The 23,470-nt window shown below is 44.1% G+C and overlaps 1 protein-coding gene across 3 annotated transcripts in view; it reads right to left on the minus strand.

Moving 5' to 3' along the window:
* The window catches only part of TENM1 (teneurin transmembrane protein 1), a 557,972-nt gene that overhangs the window by 31,059 nt on the left and 503,443 nt on the right, over positions 1 to 23,470 (minus strand). For all 3 annotated transcript variants that reach the window (XM_059911842.1, XM_059911841.1, XM_059911840.1), the window contains 2 exons: positions 8,445 to 8,811; positions 6,509 to 7,019 (listed from right to left, as the gene is read on the minus strand). In XM_059911842.1, coding sequence (XP_059767825.1) covers positions 6,509 to 7,019; positions 8,445 to 8,811 — 878 coding nt within the window. The remainder of the gene's footprint in view (positions 1 to 6,508; positions 7,020 to 8,444; positions 8,812 to 23,470) is intronic.

Raw genomic sequence — 23,470 nt, forward strand, 5'->3', positions numbered from 1 at the left:
TACTCGTTGAATGAGAGAAACAGGATCTGCCAGTGGAAATGGGAAGGAAGGGGTGGGGACGAGAGTCAGCGTGGTGAGAGGATAGACAGAGCCATCCCAGGTGGTGCGGAGGCTTAGCTTTCACGGACGTCCCATGAGGTGCATCTTCCCAGCCAGGCTCGGAAAGCTCGTTCGGCCAGCAGCGTCTCTTCCTTCTGTTCAGTCCCTTTCTCTTCGGTAGTTCTCTCTCCCCAGCATGAGCCACAACAGTTCTCTCTGCCCATTCCTGAGCCTTATCAAGGGCATGAAGCACAAGGGGAGGGGACTGAGCAAAGGTGTCCAGTCTGTCTCTGGAGTCCTGAAGGAACTGTTGGCAAGTCTACGTTCCTCTTGCTTAAATGAAATCCCTCACCTGCCCAGAGGCAGGGGGCTGGACCATGTGGTGCCTTAGTTCCCTCCCTACTCTGAGATTCTCAAAAGCACTGGAAACACTTCGATGTGTTTGGACTGACTATTCACTTACACAACCAGTTCTGCATGGGAATCACATCCTCTGCTTAGGCAAATATCTCACCCAGAGACGAGGCTCGTTTACCTTGCCCCGCCTCCCCGCTCCCCGCCCCCGTTCCGCTAATCTTATCAGGGAGGAGCGAGAAGCTCCCGCTAGCCATCTTCCATAAGACTGAACATTTGTAAAACAGCCTAGAAGGCACCCAGAGCTATCGTGAGGGCATTTCAAGTTGTCAGTGAATGGCGTTTTCTTGGGGGGTTGGGGTGGGGAATGTGCGAACCAAGTCCCGAGATAGAGCACAGAAAACCAGGGATCAAGAGATCATGCTCCCACAAAGGTCAAGGGCCTGAGGAACTGTCAGCTCGGCCGGCACTGGCAGCAGTGACAAAACTGACACTTTGGCCTCAGTCTGGGACCGTTTCAGTTGAGCGTAGCAGAAGCCTTTGCCAGGGAAATGCTTGCGAAACAAGCAAGGGCATCCTGGCTATTGCTGCAGCTCTGCTGGGGCAGGGTCATTGCAATTAGGAGCCCGCCAGCCCCTCGGGCCAGAACCCCTGCCTCGTTCCTAGTTCTGTTTTGACAGTCACCTCCCTGTTAGCCATTTCTCTGTGGTCAGCTTTTCCCCTGACACTCAGGACACTTAAGGGCAGTCAAGCATCAAGTACTAATACTTGGGGTGTGCAACTTTGATCCTGGTCCAAGTCAAACGGAATTATGAAAAGCAATGAACTATTTAAACAACATCACACTACACAAGACAAGCCCACATACTGCCACGGCACCAGATGCATTTTAAAATCCCATTTGGACAGTGCACACTGTTCAGGGTCATCTGTGTCATTTCTCCCTGCCGTCGTTGCCGATAACCGAAAGTTGAATGGATTACTGGCTTAGCTACCTCTATGCAGCAGTCTTCCATCCTTCCAACTTCTGCTTCTGTTTCTCGTCTCAGAACAGAAATCTGACGTCCACCTTGGCAAAGGATTTGTCACCTTTTGGCCAAAGAAGGCAGCCTCTCTCTCACCTCAGAGCAACGCTCAAGTTCTTTTAGGAGGGCCTGGTAACAGTGGCCCAAGGCCCCCTTCTACCGACCTCAGCATGGCTGTAACCCTGACTGGAAGAGTAGGTCCCATTCGGTGCTCCCTGGCTTCAGAAGGAGAAGGAAAACCTCGAAGGCGCGCTCAGAACCGGCTAAAGCGCTGGAGGATAACAGTGAAAGAAGCCAGAGTTTGTACAGAGTAGACTGGGAAGAATCAGTTTCATTTTGAAGGTTGGGAAATTGCTCATTCCGATATGTACAGGCAAGAACCGACAGGGACAGCATTCCGCTGGGGACAGAATGCACTGCTTCAGGAGGAAGAGGAAACTTCTCCTCTCCACAGAGGGTTTCGGCATAATACTGGCTGGAGTTGAGAAGGTGGGACAAGGACGAAACGGCTATTCAGCCTCCCTTTCTCTTTCATGGCGCTCTCATACTCCTCTTGTCCTGCTACTGCAGCCGAAATCTTCTAGCTCCCCAGACTTCCCATGGTCACTCTTGTAATCCCAAATCCTCTTCCCTTCTCTGGAAGGCAGTGGGGTAGTGGTGGAAAGAGTAGTGGGCTAGAAGCTCAAAGATCCGCCTCTAGACCCAGCCAACCAGCAACGTGAATGGGCAAATTAGTCCCCTACTCTGGGCCTCCGTTTCCTTATGTGTAAAGTGACCTCTGATGTCTCCTTGTGGCCATAAAATTCCATGATTACCCCCACGTGAGTGCCTGTGTTTCTCATCTCTTAATGCCTCAAGATTGGTTACCCAACAACAATGATGTTAGATGCTACTTTTTTCTCACTGCCAGCCGAGTCCTGGTTAACAGGCCTGGGCTCCGCTTGCTGTAAGTATCCGCCGGGACCACAAACCATCCGACTACAACATTCTGTTCTCTATCTGACATCATCAATTTCCCCCTCTGTATTGGATTATTTTCATCAGCACACAAATGTACCATTATTTCTTTCATTTTAAAAACCTCCTTCTGATTACTCTGTTCCCCCCCTGCTCCCATTTCTCTGCTCCTCGTTACAGCAGGGATCTTCAGAAGAGTTCTTTACTCATTGTCCCCAAACTCTCCTCCCAGTTGCTCTCTCTATTATTATGATTATTATTATTGAAATATAATTAACATAGCATAAAATTCACCATTTAAAAGTACACAGTACACAATTCAGTGGCTTTCAGTACATTCACAACGTGTGCAACCATCAGCACCATTTCTAGAACATTTCCATCACCCCCAAAATAAACCCTGTACTCATTAGCAGTCACTCCCCATTCACTCCTCTCCCTAGTTCTTGGCAACTGCTAATCTGTTATACTTTGTCTCTATGAATTTGCCTTTTCTGGATATCTCATATAAACGGAACTATATAATATTTGTCCTTTTGTGTCTGGCTTCTTTCAGTTAGCATAATGTCTTTGAGGTTCATCCATGCTGTAGCATGTACCAGAACTTCATTCCTTTTCATGGATGAATAATATCACATTGTATGGATACACCACATTTCGTTTGGTCATTCATGACTTGATGGACACGGTTCTCTACACTTCTTGGCTATTATGAATAACACTGCTGTGAACATGTGTGTATCCATTCTCTCTTAAACCTCCTCTGCTAAAGCTTCTGTCCCCCAGTGCCCACAGCACCTGTTCTTGTGAAGGTAAACAATGATCTCCACAGTGTTGGATGGAACGGTCAATTCTCCGTGCTTATCTTACTTGACTTATCAGGAGTATTTGACATGGCTGATCACTCCTTCCTCCTTGCGTCACTTGTTTTACTTCGCTTCCAGGACGTCCCACTCTCCTTGTTTTCTTCCTACTTCACTGGACTTTCTTTCTCAGTGTCTTTTGCTGGTTCCTCTTCATATCTTCAACTCAATGTTGGGGTGCTCTAGGTTCCATCATCAGATCTCTTTTCTTCCTTGACTACACTCACTTTTCCATGAAGATCTCGTGGCTTTAAACACAATCAAAACACTGGTGGACGCCAAATTTGGATCTCCAAATTTCACACCTCCAGCCTCTCCCCTCAATTCCAGACTCATAAATCCAATTGCCAACTTGATATTTTCCCTTGGATGTCTAAACTGATCATATCCAACCCTGAACTCCCACCCAGTATCACGTACTCCTTGCCTGGTCTTCCCCATCCCGGTAAATGGAAAGTCCAACACCCACTTGCTCAGGCCAAAAACTTTGGAGTTATTTCTGACCCTTTTTTTTTCTCATACCCCACATCCCATCTGTCAGTCCTGACAGCTCTATTGTCAAAATATATTTAGAATATTATCACTTACTGCCCTCACTCCCTGGTCTAAGTCACCATTTTGCCTGGATTATTGCAATAGCCCCCTCCCTCCATTAGGTTCCTCTACTTCCACCATACAGTCTGTTTTCAATACAGAGTGATTCTTTAAAAATGTAAGGCAGATTCTGTCACTCCTTTACTTGAAGCTCTCCAGTGGTCCCACCTTTTACTCAGAGTCAAAGTCTTTACAGAGGCTTGCAAAGCCCTATGTGAAGTGGCCCTGGCCACTTGTTCACTCCACTCCAGTCACAGTGGCTGCCTTACTATTCCTTGAACATGTCAGATTTGTTCCTGCTGCAGGGCCTTTGCACTTGCTGTTCACTCTGCTTGCAATGTTTTCCCCCTTCCTCCCCCCCAGATACCCACACGACTCACTCCCTCACCTCCTACAGGCCTTTACTCAAATGTCACCTTCTGAGTGAGGCCTTCCCTGACCACCCAACCTGAAATAAAACCCCCTTCTGCCCCCAAATCTTGATTCCCCCTGACCCTGCTTTATTTCCTCCGCAGAACTTATCACCATCTGAAGTTCTGTGCATTTTACTTGTCTCCCTCCAGTACAATGTGAGCGCTATGAAGGTAGGGATTTGTATCTGTCTTGTTCACGGCTATATCCCCAGCACCAGAACACTGCCAGGCATATACTAGCTGCTTAGCAAATATTTGTTGAATAAATAAATGAATGGTTAAACGGGTTATTTTGTGGGGTTTTTTTCTCTCGTTTTATTGAGGTATAACTGACAAATAAAATTGCATGTATTTCAAGTGTACAATGTGATAATTGGTAAATTAGTGAACGGTTGAACTGGTTATTTTGAAAACTAGTTAATAATTCTGCCATTTCTTGTTGCTTAACTGAATTTAACCATTAGCTTTCAAAATAGTTATTTGTCTAATTTCAGCTGCAGTGTGACCTTGCGTGAATTTTTTAAAAAAGATATTCTCATTAGAACTTTTATCTTTCTTAAGGGTAGTATATTTCAAAATGTGGGCTCTTGAGTCAGACTGTTGGAGTTTGAATCCTGGACATCTGTGTGAATCAGGACAAGCTCACCATGCTGGGCCTCAGTTTCCTCATCCATAAAATAGGCAAACCGGGAGCACGTACCCCATGTTGTTATTTTGGGGATCAAACAAAATACTTTATGTAAATCACCTACCCTAGGACCTAGCACATAGTAAACCCTCAGTGAACAGTAGCTTTTATTACTTTTATTAAGATGTAAGAGAAATTTTTCAAGAAATAGAGGAAGACCTGCAACAGAAACTGAATACATTTTTCTCAGTGAAACTAAAATAGCTGTCCAGCTCTTTTGTATAAGTGGCATTTCTTTGGGAAATGATCCAACACTTGAAGGCCAACTGTTTTGTCCCTTTCCTCAGGAGGGTTTCGTGGGATCTATTCTCTTCATATTCCCTACATCCTCACGGAAGAGTCACACCTGGAACTCCTCGTATTTAGTATCTCCGCTTCTCACGTTCCTCAACTTGAATGCCATTTCAGGCTCTGAGTTCAGTTCCATGGATTATCTTCACTTGGTAAACTGGTTAAAAATTCAGCAGTTCCCTTCGTGGGGAAGATGCTTGCCGAGTGCTCGCAAACTAGCTTTCTAAATGGGTTGACTTGCAAATAACGTTGTCCAGCCTTAAAAGGCAAGGACGATGGTCTCTATTTCCATGACAGGACACCTCCTAGTAGCCTGCTGTCAGACACACCTTCTGTTAATTCCCAGTTACACAAAGTTATCACAGATCCGGTCTGTGAATACCCAAATGTGTTGGAGTCTTTGCCTTGTGCAGGGAAACTGGGGGGAGGGCGCAGGCCTGTACTGAAGCTTTTGACTCCACATTTCCCAGAAGCAGCCAGTGGAGTGCAGCTTCTCCTGTTTCAGCATTTGCCCCACGTCATTTCACAACTTAAACTGAGTTGGGCTGGGCTGGGCTGCGCACACATTCATTAAACCCCACAGGGATCAATAAATACTAGTTGGGCTTCCCTGGTGGCGCAGTGGTTGAGAATCTGTCTGCCAATGCAGGGGACACGGGTTCGAGCCCTGGTCTGGGAAGATCCCACATGCCGCAGAGCAACTAGGCCCGTGAGCCACAACTACTGAGCCTGCGCGTCTGGAGCCTATGCTCCGCAACAAGAGAGGCCACGATAGTGAGAGGCCCGCGCAGCATGATGAAGAGTGGCCCCCGCTTGCCACAACTAGAGAAAGCCCTCGCACAGAAACGAAGACCCAACACAGCCAAAAATAAATAAATAAATATTTTTAAAAAAAATTAAATAAATAAATACTAGTTAAACTACACTGCTTCTTTGCTACTTTAGAACTATTTTCTAGCTTTGTCATTTAAATGAAATTTTCCCTTGTTTTCCCAGCTCGAGCACATGGACTTCCGCCTCATTCTTGTCTCGTGCAGCGCCACGCTTGATTCTTCATTCAGCCTGTGTTTTTATTCTTATGCTCTGCAAAAGTGCTCTGGAGAAATGGGTTCAAAGCCTTAGGAGTTGGGTAAAATTTTCTCCTTGACTTTTTTTTTTTATTTTTATTGTGGCTGTTAGGAGAAAATAGCATGCAACACTCAGCAATTACTAAGTCATTTCCCCACTGTAATACAATTGCAAATACAAACCTAACAAAGCCCATGTTGAGAATTAGAAACTTACTCATAAACGGTTGTCCATCCATTTTCGTTACTTTTGGTAGCCAGAAGCCCCGTGTTTCCTGGATAGGTCATCAAGGCCAGATTGTAGCCTTGGGCTGACACTCTTTTCAGGACTCCGTTGCTGCTTATGGTCAGCCAGTACACCTGCCCGCCAGGCACCACAAGCCAAAGGGGCATCCCGCTTGCGTCTCGGCGAATGTGCACAGAATTGCCGTTGCTGCTGGTAATCGCACCCAAGTCGCCTTCGGCATTGTAGGTGAAGTTATACACATAGTCCCTCGTTATCAAGTTCAAGGTGTGCAGGTGGGTTCCATTGACAGTGAACTGGTACAGTTCCTGATCAGCAGGTGACGCAATCTCATAAAGGTTCATGTCATTCAAGTGGGCTTGGTTCCTGCTAATGGTACGAATTCGAACATTCCCAAGGTCTGCCACGTAGAGGGTACCATCAGGTGACACTGCTAAGGAGGAAGGGGCTTTCATCTTTGCATCTTTGGCATAGCCACCATCACCTGTGGGAGAAAGACCCTGATGTTAATAGTTGTGGTCACAAGCATTTATACAAACATACCGTATACAGAAATCGCTGTGCATCAAGAATCATTTTAAAGGGAACAATCAGTGAACCAACATTCTCCACATGCCCCAGCCGGATACTTGAAACCCATTATTCACAATTCTTGAGTCAGTGCCACTGAAGATGAACAGTGAGATGCAATCCTCTCAGTTAACACCAATTTTGTGAAATCGTCAATCCTGCTCTTCTGTATCTATTGCATCGAAGGATACAAAAACAGCAAATGATGACAGCCACCCCAAATCTGGCTGGAAATCCAGAGACTTAACACTTGTCCATGCTCATAGTATCTATCTCAGGGCTTTCCAGTCCTACTGTTCCCAGACACCTTTCTTCTGTTAACTTTCATTGTCACATTGTCAAAGTACACTAAGTGCGACAATGATTCAGAACATCAAATTTGATAACTGGAATAAACCTTCCAGTTTTGCCTTGAAAGAAAGATATCAATTAGCAAAATAACTATAAAACTAGTTGTCTAAGAAAACATTGGAAATATCAATCAAAAGTCATATTGACCCAGTTGCTCACTCTTGATTCCTCTGTCCCAAGGAAAGGCAAAGGTTAAAAGAACCATTTGGGCGTGGATGAGCAGTTTAATAGGGCTGCAAGCAGCATGGAGGGATGTCCACGCACCAGCAATAAATGCATCTATTGACATTTACAGGACTGTTTACTGTCTGGAATATCCACTCCGTGTTTTGGAGAAAAGGCTCTTTTTTTCCCCCCCTATTTCAATTGGAAGTAAAGGGCACTATTGGTTATGGAGAAAATTTTGGATTAAAAAAAAAACAATGTAAGTAGCAGACTGATGTCCTGAGAACCCTCATTGTGAGGTTTAATTTTGCCCTTGTATCCCGAAAGCAGCCTGCTGATAGTCCCTTTGGGTTTCAAATAGCTCACATTGTTAATCTGGAAACCAGTCACTTATTGGAAGTAATTTTTTCCTTAGCTAAATCAGTAAATGTAGGTTTTACCTAGCTTCCCTTTCTCCAAAGTACAAATAATATCGTGATCTTACATTTGTAGAGTGGTCTTAACTTCTTAGAGTACCAAAACTTTTATTATACTAGTTTATCTTCAAAGCAGCAAGGTGATATAACTGAGACACGTGGTCTCTCTACTTAGCAGATGAAGTGAGTCATGAAGGGGTTTTATGGCCCTCCTAGGGTCACTCAGTGAGTCAGTTGCAGAACAAGGACCAGATACTAAGCTGTCTGGTCCCCAATCCATTGCTTTCTCCACTGCCTCACACCAATGTTTACAAGTAATAATTTTGTTCTTTTTTGGACTTTTCTGACGCACGTTTTTCTTTTGAAAACAGAGAGGGGGAGCTGCTGAATTGCTAAAAAGGTCATACCTGAAAAACAGTCACAGTTGGGATCAATTTTGCAGTCACAGTCAGTGGGGGCACCAGCCATGATGGAGATCTCCCCATTGGTGGTAACTTGCTGAATGCGGTTTACTTTCCTCTCGTCTGTTTCAGCTATGAAGAGCAGCCCGCTGTGGGAGACGCTGATGGCCCTTGCCGACTCCAGAGTGGAGTGAATTGCTACCTTGCTGACCAAGAAATGATCGATGCCTGGCACCTGGCAGTGAATGGGGCGCCCTGCAATGATCCGCACTCGCCTGTTCTCAGAAATTTGAAGCACAATGTTGTTATCCAAGACATACAATGAATTGTCCAAGGGATTGACTGCAAGGTCTGTTGGCCACTCTAATCGCACCTGCAAAAAGAACAGAACACACACCATTAGGTTACAATATCTTTCCGGGGCCGTTTTACCTTGAAAGAAAAATTGGTTTATTGGTTCCCCGTCTCATGAATTTCAGCAATGTTGGTGTTATCCGGCAAAGTTCGGAAGGACAGTTGATTAAGTGCTCTGGTATACACATTTACCATTTATGCCATTTCCAACATAATGTGAATTATTTTCTGCTATAATTCCAGAGGGATCCTTCTCAGAGTGTGGTCTCTGGACCAGCAGCAAGAGCATCACCTGAGAACCAGTTAGAAATGCAAATTCTCAGGCCCCAACCTAGACTTATTGAATCAGAAACTCTGGAGTTGGAGCCCAGCCAGCCATGTTTTAACAAGTCCTCCACGTGATTCTGAAGCACAATAAAGTTTGAGGACCACTGCTCTAGGGCTTCTGTGGCACTATGAGATGCAAATCTCTCTCACTGCTCTGTAGATGCATGGAACAGCAAAGTCATAGAGGCACCTGGACAACAGAGTGCTAGAGAAACCCGATTTTACTCTATCAGCAACCTTTTGGGACAGGACCTTTCATTGGCACAGACCTAGCATCTGTCTTGTGGAATACTCAGGTACAGTTCATCAGTTGGGGATTTGGAATCCTAAGTTGTAATGCACTGCTCATGTGGCTTGACCTGGTTCACTCCATATCCTCCTTTCCTCAGCAAAGAAACAGGTTGGTTTGTTCTTTCATTGGATGTTTGCTGAGCACCTTCTCTGTGCTAAGCCTTGTGCTAGGCTTTGGGCATTCAAAAGATCCCCAAAATGACACAGCTTCTGTCTTCAAATGCCTCATGGTCTACAAGAACCCTTGGAGAGCCATCAGGCAATTACTCTCCATGTCATGAGAAGGAGGCAGCAGAGAGGATGTGAGAGCTCTTTACCCAGACTAGGAGTCAGGAGGCAGGGTATTTCCAGAGAAGGTGGTACCTAAATAGGGTCTGCAGTGACCAGTAGGAGAGGAATGGGGTGGAAATGGCAGGCAGCAGAGTTGAGGGCAATCCAGGGAGAGGGAGCAGCATGGGCGAAGGTTCAGAGACTAGAGACAGTACGGCCCATCCAGATACTACAAACAATTCAGTAAGGCTAATACAGGCTGAGTGATGGGAGAGGTGATCGGTGAGAATCAGGAGGTAGACAGTGGCTAGGTATTACGGACTGAATTGTGCCCCCCTAAATTCATATGCTGAAGTCTAACCTCTAATGTGACTGTATTTGGAGATGAGGCCTTGAAAGAGGTAATAAAGGTTAAATGAGGTCATAAGGGTGGGGCTCTCATGTCCTTATAAGAAGAAGGAAATACCAGGAATGTGTATGCACAGAGAAAAGCCCATGTGAGGACACAGTAAGAGGATGGGCGTCTGCAAGCCAAGGAGAGAGATCTCAGGAGAAGCCAAACCTGCCGACACCTTGATCTTGAACTTCCCGCCTCCAGAACTATGAGAGTATCACTTTCTCTTGTTAAAGCCACCTGGTCTGTGGTGTTTCGTTGTGGTAGCCCCAGCAGACTAATACACCAGGTAATGGGAAGATGTACATGTCCAGTTTTATTCTGATGGCTTTAAGTAGGGATGTGACATAATCATATTTGGGTTCTAGAGGGATCACACTGTCTGCTGTTGAGATCATATTGGAGAAGGAGGTGAGATGGCAAACAGGCCGCTAGTTAAGAGGCTCCTGCAGTGGTCCAGGTGAGGGATGATGGTGGCCTGAATTAGGTTGGCGACAGTGGGGATGGAGAGAAGTAGATGGATTTGAGACACATTAAGGAGTTAGAAGCAAAAGGACTGGGGTGTGTGTGTGTGTGTGTGTGTGTGTGTGTGTGTGTGTGTGTGTGTGTCTGGCGTGCTGGTGCCCAGTGCTGTGCTGGGCACTGGGACACACAGGCCAAGCAAACACGGATCTACTCTAGTTCCTTTCTCGACACAGGAGTCAGCCCAATGCCTACCCTGACATTTCCTCGACAGCTGCTATTTATCACCGGGCACTTCTCAGAGAACTATGTTACGTGCACTCTCGACTCCACCACTCACTTATTCTGTACTTTATTTCTCTTCTCTTATGGCTAGGCAAAGGCAGAAGAGTCTGCCCCATTCCTGGCCAAGATAGTAACAGTAATGTAGCTGCAATTCTTTTTGCCTTGAGTGAAAGCCCGAGGAAAGTTTTGTTTTTCTCCTTGAATCCAAAAGTCTGAAAACAAGATACACGCTATCATCGCATTCTGAGGCCCACTATTTCCAGGTTGGAAGAGGCCTTCCACTCAGTAATGAAGTGGACAAAGGCCAGTCTGAGATAAAGCCCTTCTCTCTAATTCTGTCTCTTAATGGAGGGCAACTGGTGATGTTATAAAGAAGACAAAGGTTGTCTTTGACCTCCCCTCTTGTACCACTTGGGGCTCTTGGCCCCCTGTCTCTGAGTGTCTCTCCCAGACACGCAGCAGCCTCAACCTGTCCTCCTGTCTCTACATGCCCTCAGCCTCGACATAGGCTGGCCTTCTCTGGTCAGTACCATATGCCTCTGGACAGCTAGGAATTTGAATGCTAATGGAGTATAAAGCTGAGCTTCTGTTATGCATGTTCTACAGAGCCTTTCAGACTGAGGCCATTGGATAAACATTAAACACCAGCCTTAACAGCTCCCAGAGCAGTTTGCTGTGATGTGTTCCTCAGCACGTCTGTCTGAGGCCCTTGCATGTCAGCGCCCTGCCACGGAGAGGGAGAGCAGGGAGATGGAGGCCTGCGCTGTGGACCCCCCCCCCCCATAGCCCTCACTCTGGACCTCTATACACACCATCGGGCTGGTACAGAAGCTGTCTGTGTGCGCTGGGCCTATGGAGCTCAGTCTCCCAGGAAATAAGCTGGGGCTGGCTGAGGAAGAGGAAACGAATGGATTTCAGTCCAACACTCGTATTTTGATCAAGTCTGAAGTCAGTGACCCAGAAAAAACAAAGTTGGCAGAAATGACATTCTAATTATCCCCACTCTGAGAGCTGAGGCCGGGGCAGAGGCTGGGGACGGCACACACCTGGCAGAAGTCAGAGAAGGCCATGTCTTGGACTCAGTTCTCTGCGGTCAAGGCCGCCTCTGAGATAAAGGCTGGCAGTTGGAAGATGAGCTATTAAATTCTCCGACTCGCCCAAGCTGATTTAAGTCAACACTATTGGTGTCATGTTTATTAGGTTTAAAATTGCCTCAAAAATACACCAGCTATTGTGTCTGTTTGTTTTCTGTTCCATCAAATAAGTCACCCTCTGGCAGTTTCCTGTGACTAAAGTGGCCTCTGTGCTTCTGAGACACTTTCTGGACGAGCTACACAGACTCCCTTTAATTCCCATTTGATTTGTCTCTGAAAACTCCTCAGATGAAAGGTGTGTGGCTACTTAGTAGTCTAGGGTCTGTCTTTTCAGAAACTGGACCTTTTCACCTCTCGTAGGTTGTTAGTTCCTTCAATCTGCTTCTTATGTTAGATGCTCCCTTTTCCACGTAATTTTTCAAGGAACTGGTGCTTTATACCAAGGCATTTCCATAGCACACAACATAGCATGCGGATTGGAGTCTTTGCGCTCATTCTGGCTGTCAGAATTAGCATCTGTTAGTTGCAGAGAGACCCCAGAATTATGGACCACTGAGGTGGGGCTAAGGTTACGCCCTGAGGGCTGCTGGCATTTGTCCCGGTGGAGAGAAATAAACATTTCTTCTGGGGGTGGTGGGAGTGGAAAGAGCTGAAGGAACAGCAGTGAGGCTCTGGAATCTTCGCACAGTAGCCCGGCCTGCAGGCAAACCATTTGGCCTAATTTCTGGTCGTTGCCCCACCTTGTAAAAATACATTAATTTGCTTGAAATGTCAAAATGTATTTAAGCTAAACTAGCATTAAAGGTCACTGGTGTAGCCGCCAGCTGGTAGAATGTGCCCACCTCCCAACAACCTTCCCTGAGAAATAACCCAGAGCAGCAAGGGGCTCTTGGTCTGGATGTCAAGCCTTGACAGCACCATGTCTTCCTCTGCTAATTGAAAATCTGCCTTGAAGGCACTTGGCTCTCAGGTCAGCAAGTCCCATGGTTGAGAGCCAGCTAATTTTGACCTAAGTAGTAGTTTATAAAGCAACAGAATCCTATCGGGGAAAATCCATGTGTAACAGCAAAATCTAAATATGAGCCCTTGATTAGACTAAACTAGAAAATTCCTCAGTTATCCCACACTGTAGACACAGACCATAATTTGTAAACTGAGGCTCTCCCTAACAGTTTCAAGGCTGGTTCCTTCCCATACTAGTGTGTAACCCTAGGCAAATGAGGTATCTTCTATGAGTCTCTGATTTCTTCATCTGCAATAAGGAAAAGAAGCTAATGATAGTCTATCTACTTCTCAGAGATATTGCGTGGATTAATTGTGATAAGGAGGCAAAGTACTGAGCCCAGTGCCTGGACAAAGTATGGGATAGCCAATGGTATTAACATGAAAAATGGCCTCAAAGTCATAAACCTTTAGCACTAGAAGGAACCTAGTCCAGTTACCACTCAATATAGTTCCTTTTCAGCTCCGTTTCCCAGACTTCAGTTGTCCACATAACAGCTTCATGAATTTTGCCTTAGCTGTCCACCACTTGCACTATTATTGACTTAATATTTTTCTTTAAATTGACCTACTTTTTAAATATAAATAGGTGCTGCCCCTTCCTTTGAACTGGTCCTAATCAATAACATCTGTAAAATTACAGGCCCACTCATCTGAGCCTTTAATAAAAGTAACTACTGTTTATTGAGTGCTTCCTACGTATCAGGCTCTTTACATGGATTATTACTTTATATGCTTAGAGCAATCACTTGAGAGAGAAACTATCAATATCCCCATTTTCAGATGTCTGCTCTTCGCCTCTATGCCGTCTGATTCCTCACCTAGAAGAGTGGACATGTTTCTTCACGCTCTCCTCACCAAGTCTGGCCTCCCCTTTACCTCGTTAGATTCAACCTAAAGGTTGATGTCAACCTTTTTTGTTGTTGTTGTTGCTGAGAAGGTCAAAGCTCATTAGGAGTTGAGTGATTTGTCTTTCTCTCTGTCAGCTGTTACCTTTCAGTTCAATGCTTTGTGGTGCCTACTCTGTCTCAGGCACTATTATAAAGGTAAATAAAAAAAGTCCCTGCCCTTTATGAGTTCACAGTCAAGTGACAGAAGGCAGATACAGAAGCAGGTCATTTCAATATCACGTGGTTAAGTGACACGATAGACACATGCCCAGGGTGACATGGGAACACAGAGGAGGAAGTTTGGGGCAATAGTCCTAGAAGAGAAATGTAAACTTAATCTTGAAGGATGAAGCAAAGGTACTGAGAAAAAGCAAGGTGGGAAGAGTGATCTCAGCAGAGGGAAAAGAATGAACAAAAGCACAGAAGCACGAAACCATATGGGAGTGTGGAGCTCACCGCAGTCTGGGATTGCTGGAGCATAAGTAGGGTAGGTAGTGGTGGTAAATGAAGTTTCAGTGTTTGCCGGGGACTAATTTTAAGTCTCTCCACTGAGGCACTATTGTCATTTGGGACCAGATGATTTCTTTGTTGTGGGGCCTGTCCTGTGCAGTACAAGATATTTAGCAGCGTCTCTGGCCTTTATTCACTAAATGCAAGTAGCACCTTCCCTTGAGCTGTGACAACCAAAAATGTCTCCAGACATTACCAAATGTCCCCTAAGGGGAAAACTGTCCCTTGTTGAGAACCACTGCATTAAGCCATGAAGGGCTGTGTAGGCTAAGGACTTTAGACTTGAACTGAGTGTGCTGAGGAGTCAATGAAGATCTTTAAAGTTGGGGGTTGACATGGTCAGACTAGGGCTTTAGAAAGATCACTTAGGCTGCAGTTTGGGGAGCAGGCTGGAGGGAGACCAGACTGATGCAGGAGAATCAATTTGGAGGCCAGATCTTCACCAGTACATTCACACATTAACATAGCTGTCCCTCCACCCCCCTCGCAAATATCTGAGTGCTGATTCAGACAGACATAGTCCCTGCCTTCACGGGCTTAGAGTCTGCTACACTGTTTCTCATGCTTTTTTGGATTTACAAAGCCCTTCGAGAATCTGATGGAAGCTATATACTCTCTCCGTAGAAAAAGGCTCAGATGTAGTAGAAGGAAGTGGTTAGGAGCTCAGGCTTCAGAGTTAAGACTTCCTGGGTTCAAAATTTTGTTATTTGCTAACTCTGTGACCTTGGAGCAAATCAGTTAACCTCTCTGAGCCTCAGTTTCCTTATCTAGAAATTGGGTACAGTAGTAATACCTTCTCAAAAATTTATTATAGGAATTATACAAAAAAAAAAAAAAAAATCTACATAAAGCACTTAGCACAGTGCCTGGTACACAGAAAGAGCTCTGTAAAGGCTACTTTTTATTATGGAACATGCCTGTATTTCTTCTCATTCCTGTCTGACTATGGAAATGGAAATGTTCTATTCCTTGGCTATCTCATGAACCTTTATTTGATTTTTTTTTTTTTTTTTTTGGCTGTGCCTCACGGCTTGTGGGATCTTAGTTCCCCAACCAGGGATTGAACCTGTGACCCCTGAAATGGAAGTGCAGAGTCCTAACCACTGGACCGCCAGGGAAGTCCCTCTCATGAACTCTTAAGTGCAGTCACATCGTCATGCTCTTTCAAGGTTTCCCTTGCTTCTCTGTCACCAGCCATTCCCTCCTTGTTCATTTATTCCATTGCTTGAGAATCCTTTTAAGCTATGTGTCCTCCAAGAAACATTTGGCTTATATTGGGATATATTATTTCACATACATTTGTCAGCCAATTTCATGGCTAATATTTCAGCTTATTACTTGGATTCCCCACTGTTATTTGTAACAGTACTCTTGGTGCAGTTCCAAGTGTAGAACATGCTACTTTCTTTTCCTTTCTTCTGCCAATAAATGGCTCTTTATCCCATTTTAGGCATTATGCTAGGCACTAAGGAGCCAGATCTAACCAAGACAGACTAGGCCCTGCCCTCATGTAATTGACAACCTTTGGCTGACTTCATTTCCTTCATTTTCTAATAGATACAGGGTGTTGCTAGTGACACAGAGCAGTAGACTACTTCTGTTCCATTCCATCCATTTTAAGAAATTACTTTTCATGGAAAAGCCTCAGAAACACATCATGACTGTTACTATATTTTGCCATTGCTACCAAGTGCTAATAACTTCTCTTCCCCAAGTTCAACTGTGCTGAAGAAACCAGCTGTTTCCCAAACGGCCCTGTCTCCCTATCCTAAACAGGACACTTCTCATCTCCCTCCTTTAGTACATTTCCAGCCTTGTGGCTCATCTGAAAAGTGACTGTTTGCTTTTGATCTCCGAGGCCTCTTCAGCAGGAATTTCCAGGAAGCGTATGATTATCGCTTCTGTAGTACGCCAACCTGGGGGAAGGTGCAGTGATGGGACGCAATGCTCTCTGCCAGGTGTTCTGCCAGCTCCATGTTAGACGTCCCTGTGCTTCTAAAAGCTGACAACTCCAGATTGTTACCATCACTTTCTGTCAGTTTTCAAATGGCCTTCTCGTTTCTTGACACTGATACTGTCTGAGCTTCTTCAAATTTATCAAAGAGGGAAAAAACCGTCTGGAGAAAGTTTGGTTTTCTGCAGCTGGAAAGCACAATGACACCTTTGAGAGCGATGACCCTTATTGATCTTGCTTTTAAAAAGTGGAAATTATCAGAAGATGAAATACACTAAGACTACATGGACTCGTCAACCGGCAAATTATTTCCCATTATCTCAGATCCACATTCTTGTGTTTCTCTGAATAACGGCTGGAGAGTTTGAGGAACCCCTCAACCTTTGGTCAAATGTGTCAGCCTGGTCTGTGTCCATGGCTGCCCAATCAGAATAACTGACACGTAAGTCACATTATTCATTGCAGATGAATAGCCAGGATCAATCTAATCCAGAGTTACAATTGGACTGATCTTTAGAATCATTTTGCTGCAGAGCCTATAGATTAAATCACACCTACCCCAATGTTTCAAAAACATTTTGGAAGTTGAGGAAACAAAGCAAAGCAAAACAAACAAACAAAAAACCCCCCAAAGCAGAGCTGGTATGTTTCATCTTGCAATAATTTACACTTTTTAAAAGGAAGATCAATAGGAGCCATCACTCTGAAAAGTATCATTGTGCTTTCCAAGTGCCCCAAACCAAACTTTTTCCAGATGGCTTTTAGAAATTTGAAGAAGCTCAGACAGTATCAGGGTCAAAACAAAATGCTGAATTTGTGGTTACTAAGATGCCGGCGGCAGAGACTACTAGTTCTAGACCTACCCTATCATTCTTTCACTCTTTCCCCCTCCTTTAGTGCACTAATCTTAAAATTTGGGCACACTGCTATCTAGAATCGAAGACATTCCAGCCTGATTTGCAGTTATCTGTAGCCATGTGATAAAGTTCAAGGCAATAAGATGTAAGAGGAGGTGTGGAAGTATCCACACTTTTAAATCGATGCTGCTTAAGGAGAGCTGACCCAGCTGGAAGGAGCCCCTTTTTGCCCTTTCTTCCAGTATACAATATGGATATAAGTGGCGGGAATTTTAGCAGATGTCTTAGACCATGAGATGGCCATGAAAATGGAAGTTCTGTGCCAGGTGGGCAGGGCAGAATTATAGGAGCCTGGGTCCCAGACGACCTCATGGAACTGCCATCCAGTCCTGGACTATATTAGTCTGGCTGCTATCTTGCTTATGTCACTGTTGTGTGTGTGTGTGTGTGTGTGTGTGTGTGTGTGTGTGTGGCGGGGGGAAGGGGCGCTATTATTCTCAGCTGAATCCAATCACAACCAAGAAAATGTTCTGTTAGGCTTTGTTTTTGACTGGCGCTACTGACTATACCAATATGGTCAATCCAGTCTAACAAATTTCTAGGTTTACATCTCTGGATAGATCACCAGTGTTCGCAAAATTAAATTAAATTGACATAAATTAATGTCCCAAAGAGACCGACACATGCGCCAAAGTCCACTAGGGTAGCCCCCTTTGTTATGAGGATGACTAATTGCTTAAAGTTAGTGATTAACCTCAAGCATTCCTGAATACCCAGGGCTCCATCATTGGGTACTTCAAGCTGTTCTTCCAGGTCCATGACTCATTCAGATCCAACACTTCTCCATTATACTATAAATATTTGTTTGCCTTCCTTTGTCTTCTATTAGGTCTGTGAGTCCTCAAGGGCAGGAATGAGGTCTCATTCATTTTTGTATTTCCAGTATCTGGTATTACAGTTGGCAAGTGTTTATTGAATGAAAACATTAGTGCCTCACTGACTGTAACATCTTCAGTCCATGAACGCATTTTAAAAATTGTAAAACACAAATTAGCTCTAAGAAAAACTAATTTTCATCAACATGTTTCAGTCAGTAAATCTGGGTTTCCAGAGACCCACTGAGGTTAGTGGGAGTTGCCATATTTCCTCAATCTTAAGAAGTGTATTTCCTACCCTTTCCATATTTTAAATTTTCTGAAGTGAGGTTTTGTCTTATAATCAACACATACATTTAATGGAGCACCTCTCCTCACTACCTAAAGTTATCAAATTGATGCTATGTTTTAGAATACATGGTGTCTTAGAACTGAGGAAATATGGTATTTCCATTTTGGTCTGCAGACTTCGGGGATCCCTGAGACTCTTTCAAGGAGATCTGTGAGGTCAAAACTATTCTTAATACTATTTGCCTTTTGTATTTTCTTATGAGTATATAGAGGAGTTTTCCAGAGGGTGCCTGAGGCTACTATAGCTTTGTGTTTAAAAAAATTCACACTTTTACTTTCTAATAAGGTAAATAGATAAAACCCACATAGAGAAAAGCTCTTGAAGTCTCCAACAATTTGTAGGGAGTGTAAAGGGGTCCTGACACCAAAAAGCTTGAGAATAGGAAAGAAACGGTGAATGAAACCACTCTGTTACATAAGAGTTTCATTCAAGCTCATTAAGAAAAAAGCACGTATCCCTTCCAAGATGGTTCCTGGGGCCATAAGCTCTGTCCAAAAGCACACTGACCGAGTGGCTGAAAATCTTTCCTTCCTCTAGAGACCCAAGGCCTGATGGGTGCTATAAAAGTTTGTTCTCAGAGTCTCCCTCAGAGCAATCAGCACGTACACACTCTGTATGAGTCTGCTGTGTAATTGCCACTACCTCATCTTCATAACAGGCATAACTGCTCTGAGTTTCCGTCACCCTTTCTTGCATCTCCTCTCTGAAGCCTCAATTTTGGAAATGGCACTTGTGAATACACAGAATGTTTAACCACTTCCAGTTTTCAATTTACAGTCAAAGTCATCTATCAGCAGGAGATGAAGGCCCAGTGTGAAAACTACAGAATGTCCTTCAGACTCCACAGCTAATTTGTTTGTAAATTTGATTGTTATTGTAAGAACATATTGTACATGATGCTACTTGTCGATTTACTATTTGTATCTCTCTGTATCTTGGGTTTTATCATTACAGTCAAAGAACTTAACACTTTCAGCACTTCTGTGGGTGAGGAGAGGAACATGAAAGTTTTACTGTTTTTTTGCTTTTTCTTTTGTGTCTCTATTTCAATTTAATTTTACATGTATTTCTTAAATTCCCAGTGTATAGCCAGCACTGTGGGAGATACACATACAGAAGGGGAGACGACCAGAGAACAGTCCAAGGTAACATGAAATCCAATGTGAGACCAGGTGATGAGACCATGCATTCTGAGAGAATTTGGAGTAAAGAGAAGACCACTGTGGGTCTTCATGCAGTAGCGGGTGGGGCTCTTGTCGAGAGCCAAGGCTCTGCCTACGTAGGAGCCAGGGACTTTGAAGAAGGCCCCGGAATCATTTGGTAGCGTTTCTTCCTGTTGAGCAGTTGCAGAAACTTGTCTGTTGCAGGTTGTTAATATTATAGTATTGGCTCAACAGGATAGACCAAGCTTCCAATTCCCTTTGGCACCTAAAGCAATTTACAGGCCAGAAGTATGACTGCACTGCTTTTATGAAATGTTCTGATTTCATTGATCAGCCACTCTGAGATTATGTTTTCATTTCTGTAGCTACTGCTAACCCTGTTTTCCGGTATAATATTTCAGGAAGGAACTATTAAAAAATTTCACCATGGAGATGTTTAGAAGTGGGCAGGGTTCTAAATGGGAAGAGAAATGTCACAAGTCATGATTGCTCTACTCAAAAGTTTATTTCAAGTTAGACTAGAATTCTACCACAGATTGTGTCTCATCTTAACTCTGTAATGTTTCCAAATGATAAGGACACTAATAAGAACAGATGGCCTAATGAACATTTAGAGGGAAGATTTAACTGGTCTTATTTTCATTAGGCCTGCAGTGCACTTCCGGGTTTTGCCCGCCACTTCCCTGTGTGTAATACGAAACAGCACATCCTCAACAGATGGCCCAGCTCAGGCTTCATGCTTCCAGAACTCTGGAGACTGGCCACCTGACCACTTACCATGTGTACAGAATCATTTAAGGAAGCAGGCAGGCTACGGACTTGAGCCTGAACAAAAGCAAAACGTGGTCATGCATATTGAGTACCCGAGCTTCAACAAGAGGGGAGTCAGACTCACTCTAGCAAACAAACTGAGCAGCTCTGGTTGAGGTCTCCCCATAACAGCTTCTTATGGATTCAGTAATGATGAAATCCTCTGTGGCAAACGGTCCACTCTAATTAACATTTCATCCAAACCGTAAGCATATCTGAGTGACTCCGGCAGCAACAATGACATGGAAATCCAACACCTCATTGCACAGTGTGTTGTCAGTTAGTGAGCTATTGTCTCCCAGCTCCAGACTCACCCCTTTAAAGACACTGCTTTGGATGAACCGGTTTGCAGGGCAGAAATAGAGACACAGATGTAGAGAAACAAACGTATGGACACCAAGGGGGGAAAGCGGCAGGGGGGGGGGGGGCGGGGGGGATGAATTGGGAGGCTGGGATTGACATATATACACTAATATGTATAAAATAGATAACTAATAAGAACTTGCTGTATAAAAATAAATAAAATAAAATTCAGAAAAAAAAAATTAAGACACTGCTTTGTGATACTGGGCTTGGGACTCTGCAAACTATATTTCTTTTTTTACCAGCTGGATTTTTGATCGATCCTGACAATCTGGGAAATAAAGCGATTCTGGAAGGCTAGAGGAGGGAGAAGGCACTCACTCCTTCCCGCCTGCTTTCTGTTCCAGTCAGTGTTGCTGTAAGAGTAGCCCTTCATCCTGGTGGCAGTGGCTGGCTGCACTTCCCAGCTCCTCTCCGTAACCGGAGAATTGGTCTCACCATGCTCCCTCTCAGGGACCGGAAGCAGGCTGACTGGCATCCTCTTGTCAGAGGAGTAGGTCCCACTTGGATGGATCGAATCCTCCACCTCTCTAGGTTCTGACAAGTCCAACCCCTTTCTTCTGTTTCCCCAGCCCTAGAGGTGGTGGCTGCCTCCTGCAGGTATTACCTCTTTTCTTGCAACCCTCTAACACCTGTGCAGCCCATTCCCTATATTAAATCTCTCTCTGTTGAAATGACTAATTTCTGTTTTTCTGCCTGGATCTTACCTGAGATTCACAGCATCAACCCATATACACAACAAAGGAAGAGCAATACCCACTGCGGGGCAGTGGTAATAGAAAACTAGTAAAAGTGAGCCAGAACCAGCAAAGACTATCTCGTACTGAGAGAATTTATTAGTCAGCAGCATCCTCGGTGTATCTACTGGCCTGTGAAGCTACCATGTCCAGAAAATAGCCACATAAAATAAATCTGCTGTGTTTGGACTTTAATGAAGTTGGTTGTGATTGACTTTAACCAGAGCTTCTCTGACTCTCTGGTGCTGCCATGTTGATGTCCTTACGGTTTAAAAGCTTCTCACTCTTGTGATTTTTGAGGATGATTTCATAGTGGATCATGCCACTCTCCCATACATCTTTTGGAGAAAGAATTCTGTACTGAATGATTCATAAGGTGGGCCCATGACAATAGTTCCTGTGTGCTTAGAATTTACTTATTAAATAATAATACAATGGGCATTTCCTACTAAATGTCTTTTATATTCTCTCTTGCTAGTCTCCTTGTCAGAAATTAGGATTGCTCCTTCAGAATCCTTTTCCCCTTGATTTGGAATGGGGAGTGTATTCTGAGGTAGACCAAGTGAACACCTGTTTTTCTTAGGTATCTCAAGATAAACACCTCTCAGCAGGTGTAGCCTCTTGGTAAGTCTTTCATATGTTCCCATGTTCACTTTTTACAAATATACTAACTTCTGCATGAAAAGATGACACTCCTGATGACAGCCAACAGAACTTTCTCTTTGAATTCTGTTTCCATTTAATAAATATGGGTTGGCACTGATTCATGCACTTCCCCCTCCCACAGTTAATAGAGAGTAAGGCTATATTTAAAGCCTGAAAGATAGTTAGGCCAATTGGCTCACATTGGGACTTAGCCCAGGATGTTGGCCATATAAGCCCTAGATGCTAACCACTGAATTTGCCAACCAGATACCTCTGTATCTTAGAGAGTTCCAGGTTTATTTCAGGTTATGGCGCCTGCCAATCAAAATGTGTGCAAGACTGAGTGGTTCAAAAGTAGTTTGCAAGCTTTGCATCTTGTGACTCTCCCTGAACTTTGAAGATGCTTTTCCTCTAGTGCTTAATAGTTTTAATAAGAGCTAACATGCCATTGTCCTTTGTGTGGAAAGAGGACACTGCTGAGGGAGTTTTATTTATGTGATAAATTATATTTTCGATATAGCATTGAGCACGGTACTTGACTTTTATTTTAAGGCCCCTGACAACTCTGGCTATTTGTTTGTGTGCAGACATTTCAGCAGAATTTGGATGTGCTGGAGTTGAAGATGTTGGCCTGCTGTTCTCCACTTCTTATATAAACAACCGAGCGTTCACTTTGGAGGGAGCAATGCAAATATCTTGGGTAATAGGTTATTCCACCCTGATTGTGATTTTACCTAAGAGATGTAGGCCTAAAAAGTGCAGTTAAAAGAAAAAGAGTTTGAATGAATTTGGAGAAGGGAAATGATTGATATTTAAAGAAACTCTGGGACTTCCCTGGTGGCACAGTGGTTAAGAATTCTCCTGCCAATGCAGGGGACATGAGTTCGAGTCCTGGTCCGGAAAGATCCCACATGCCGCAGAGCAGCTAAGCCAGTGCACCACAACTACTGAGCTTGCACTCTAGAGCCTGCGAGCCGCAGCTACCGAGCCCACGTGCCACAACTACTGCAGCCCATGCGCCAAGAGCCTGTGCTCCGCAACAAGAGAAGCCACTGCAATGAGAAGCCCGCGCACTGCAACGAAGAGTAGCCCCCACTCGCCACAACTAGAGAAAGCCTGCACGCAGCAATGAAGATCCAATGCAGCCAAAAAAAAAAAAAGAAAGAAAGAAACTCTGTGGGTAATTTTATTGTAATGCTTCTCCCAGTTTATAATTTTGTTAAATTTGGGTTTTTATACATTAGACTTTTTAAAACTGATTGACATGCTTGGAACCTGAATATCTTGATTAAAAAAAAGAAAAAGACAAAGCAACTCATACACTAAACTTGCTTCAAAAATTCTAGGACACTGCTCTCTTTCTTATTATGAATATATTAGCCTCATAACTTCTTTCC

The sequence above is a fragment of the Balaenoptera ricei genome, chromosome X, assembly GCF_028023285.1.
Source record: "Balaenoptera ricei isolate mBalRic1 chromosome X, mBalRic1.hap2, whole genome shotgun sequence".
Taxonomy (NCBI): Eukaryota; Metazoa; Chordata; class Mammalia; order Artiodactyla; family Balaenopteridae; genus Balaenoptera; species Balaenoptera ricei.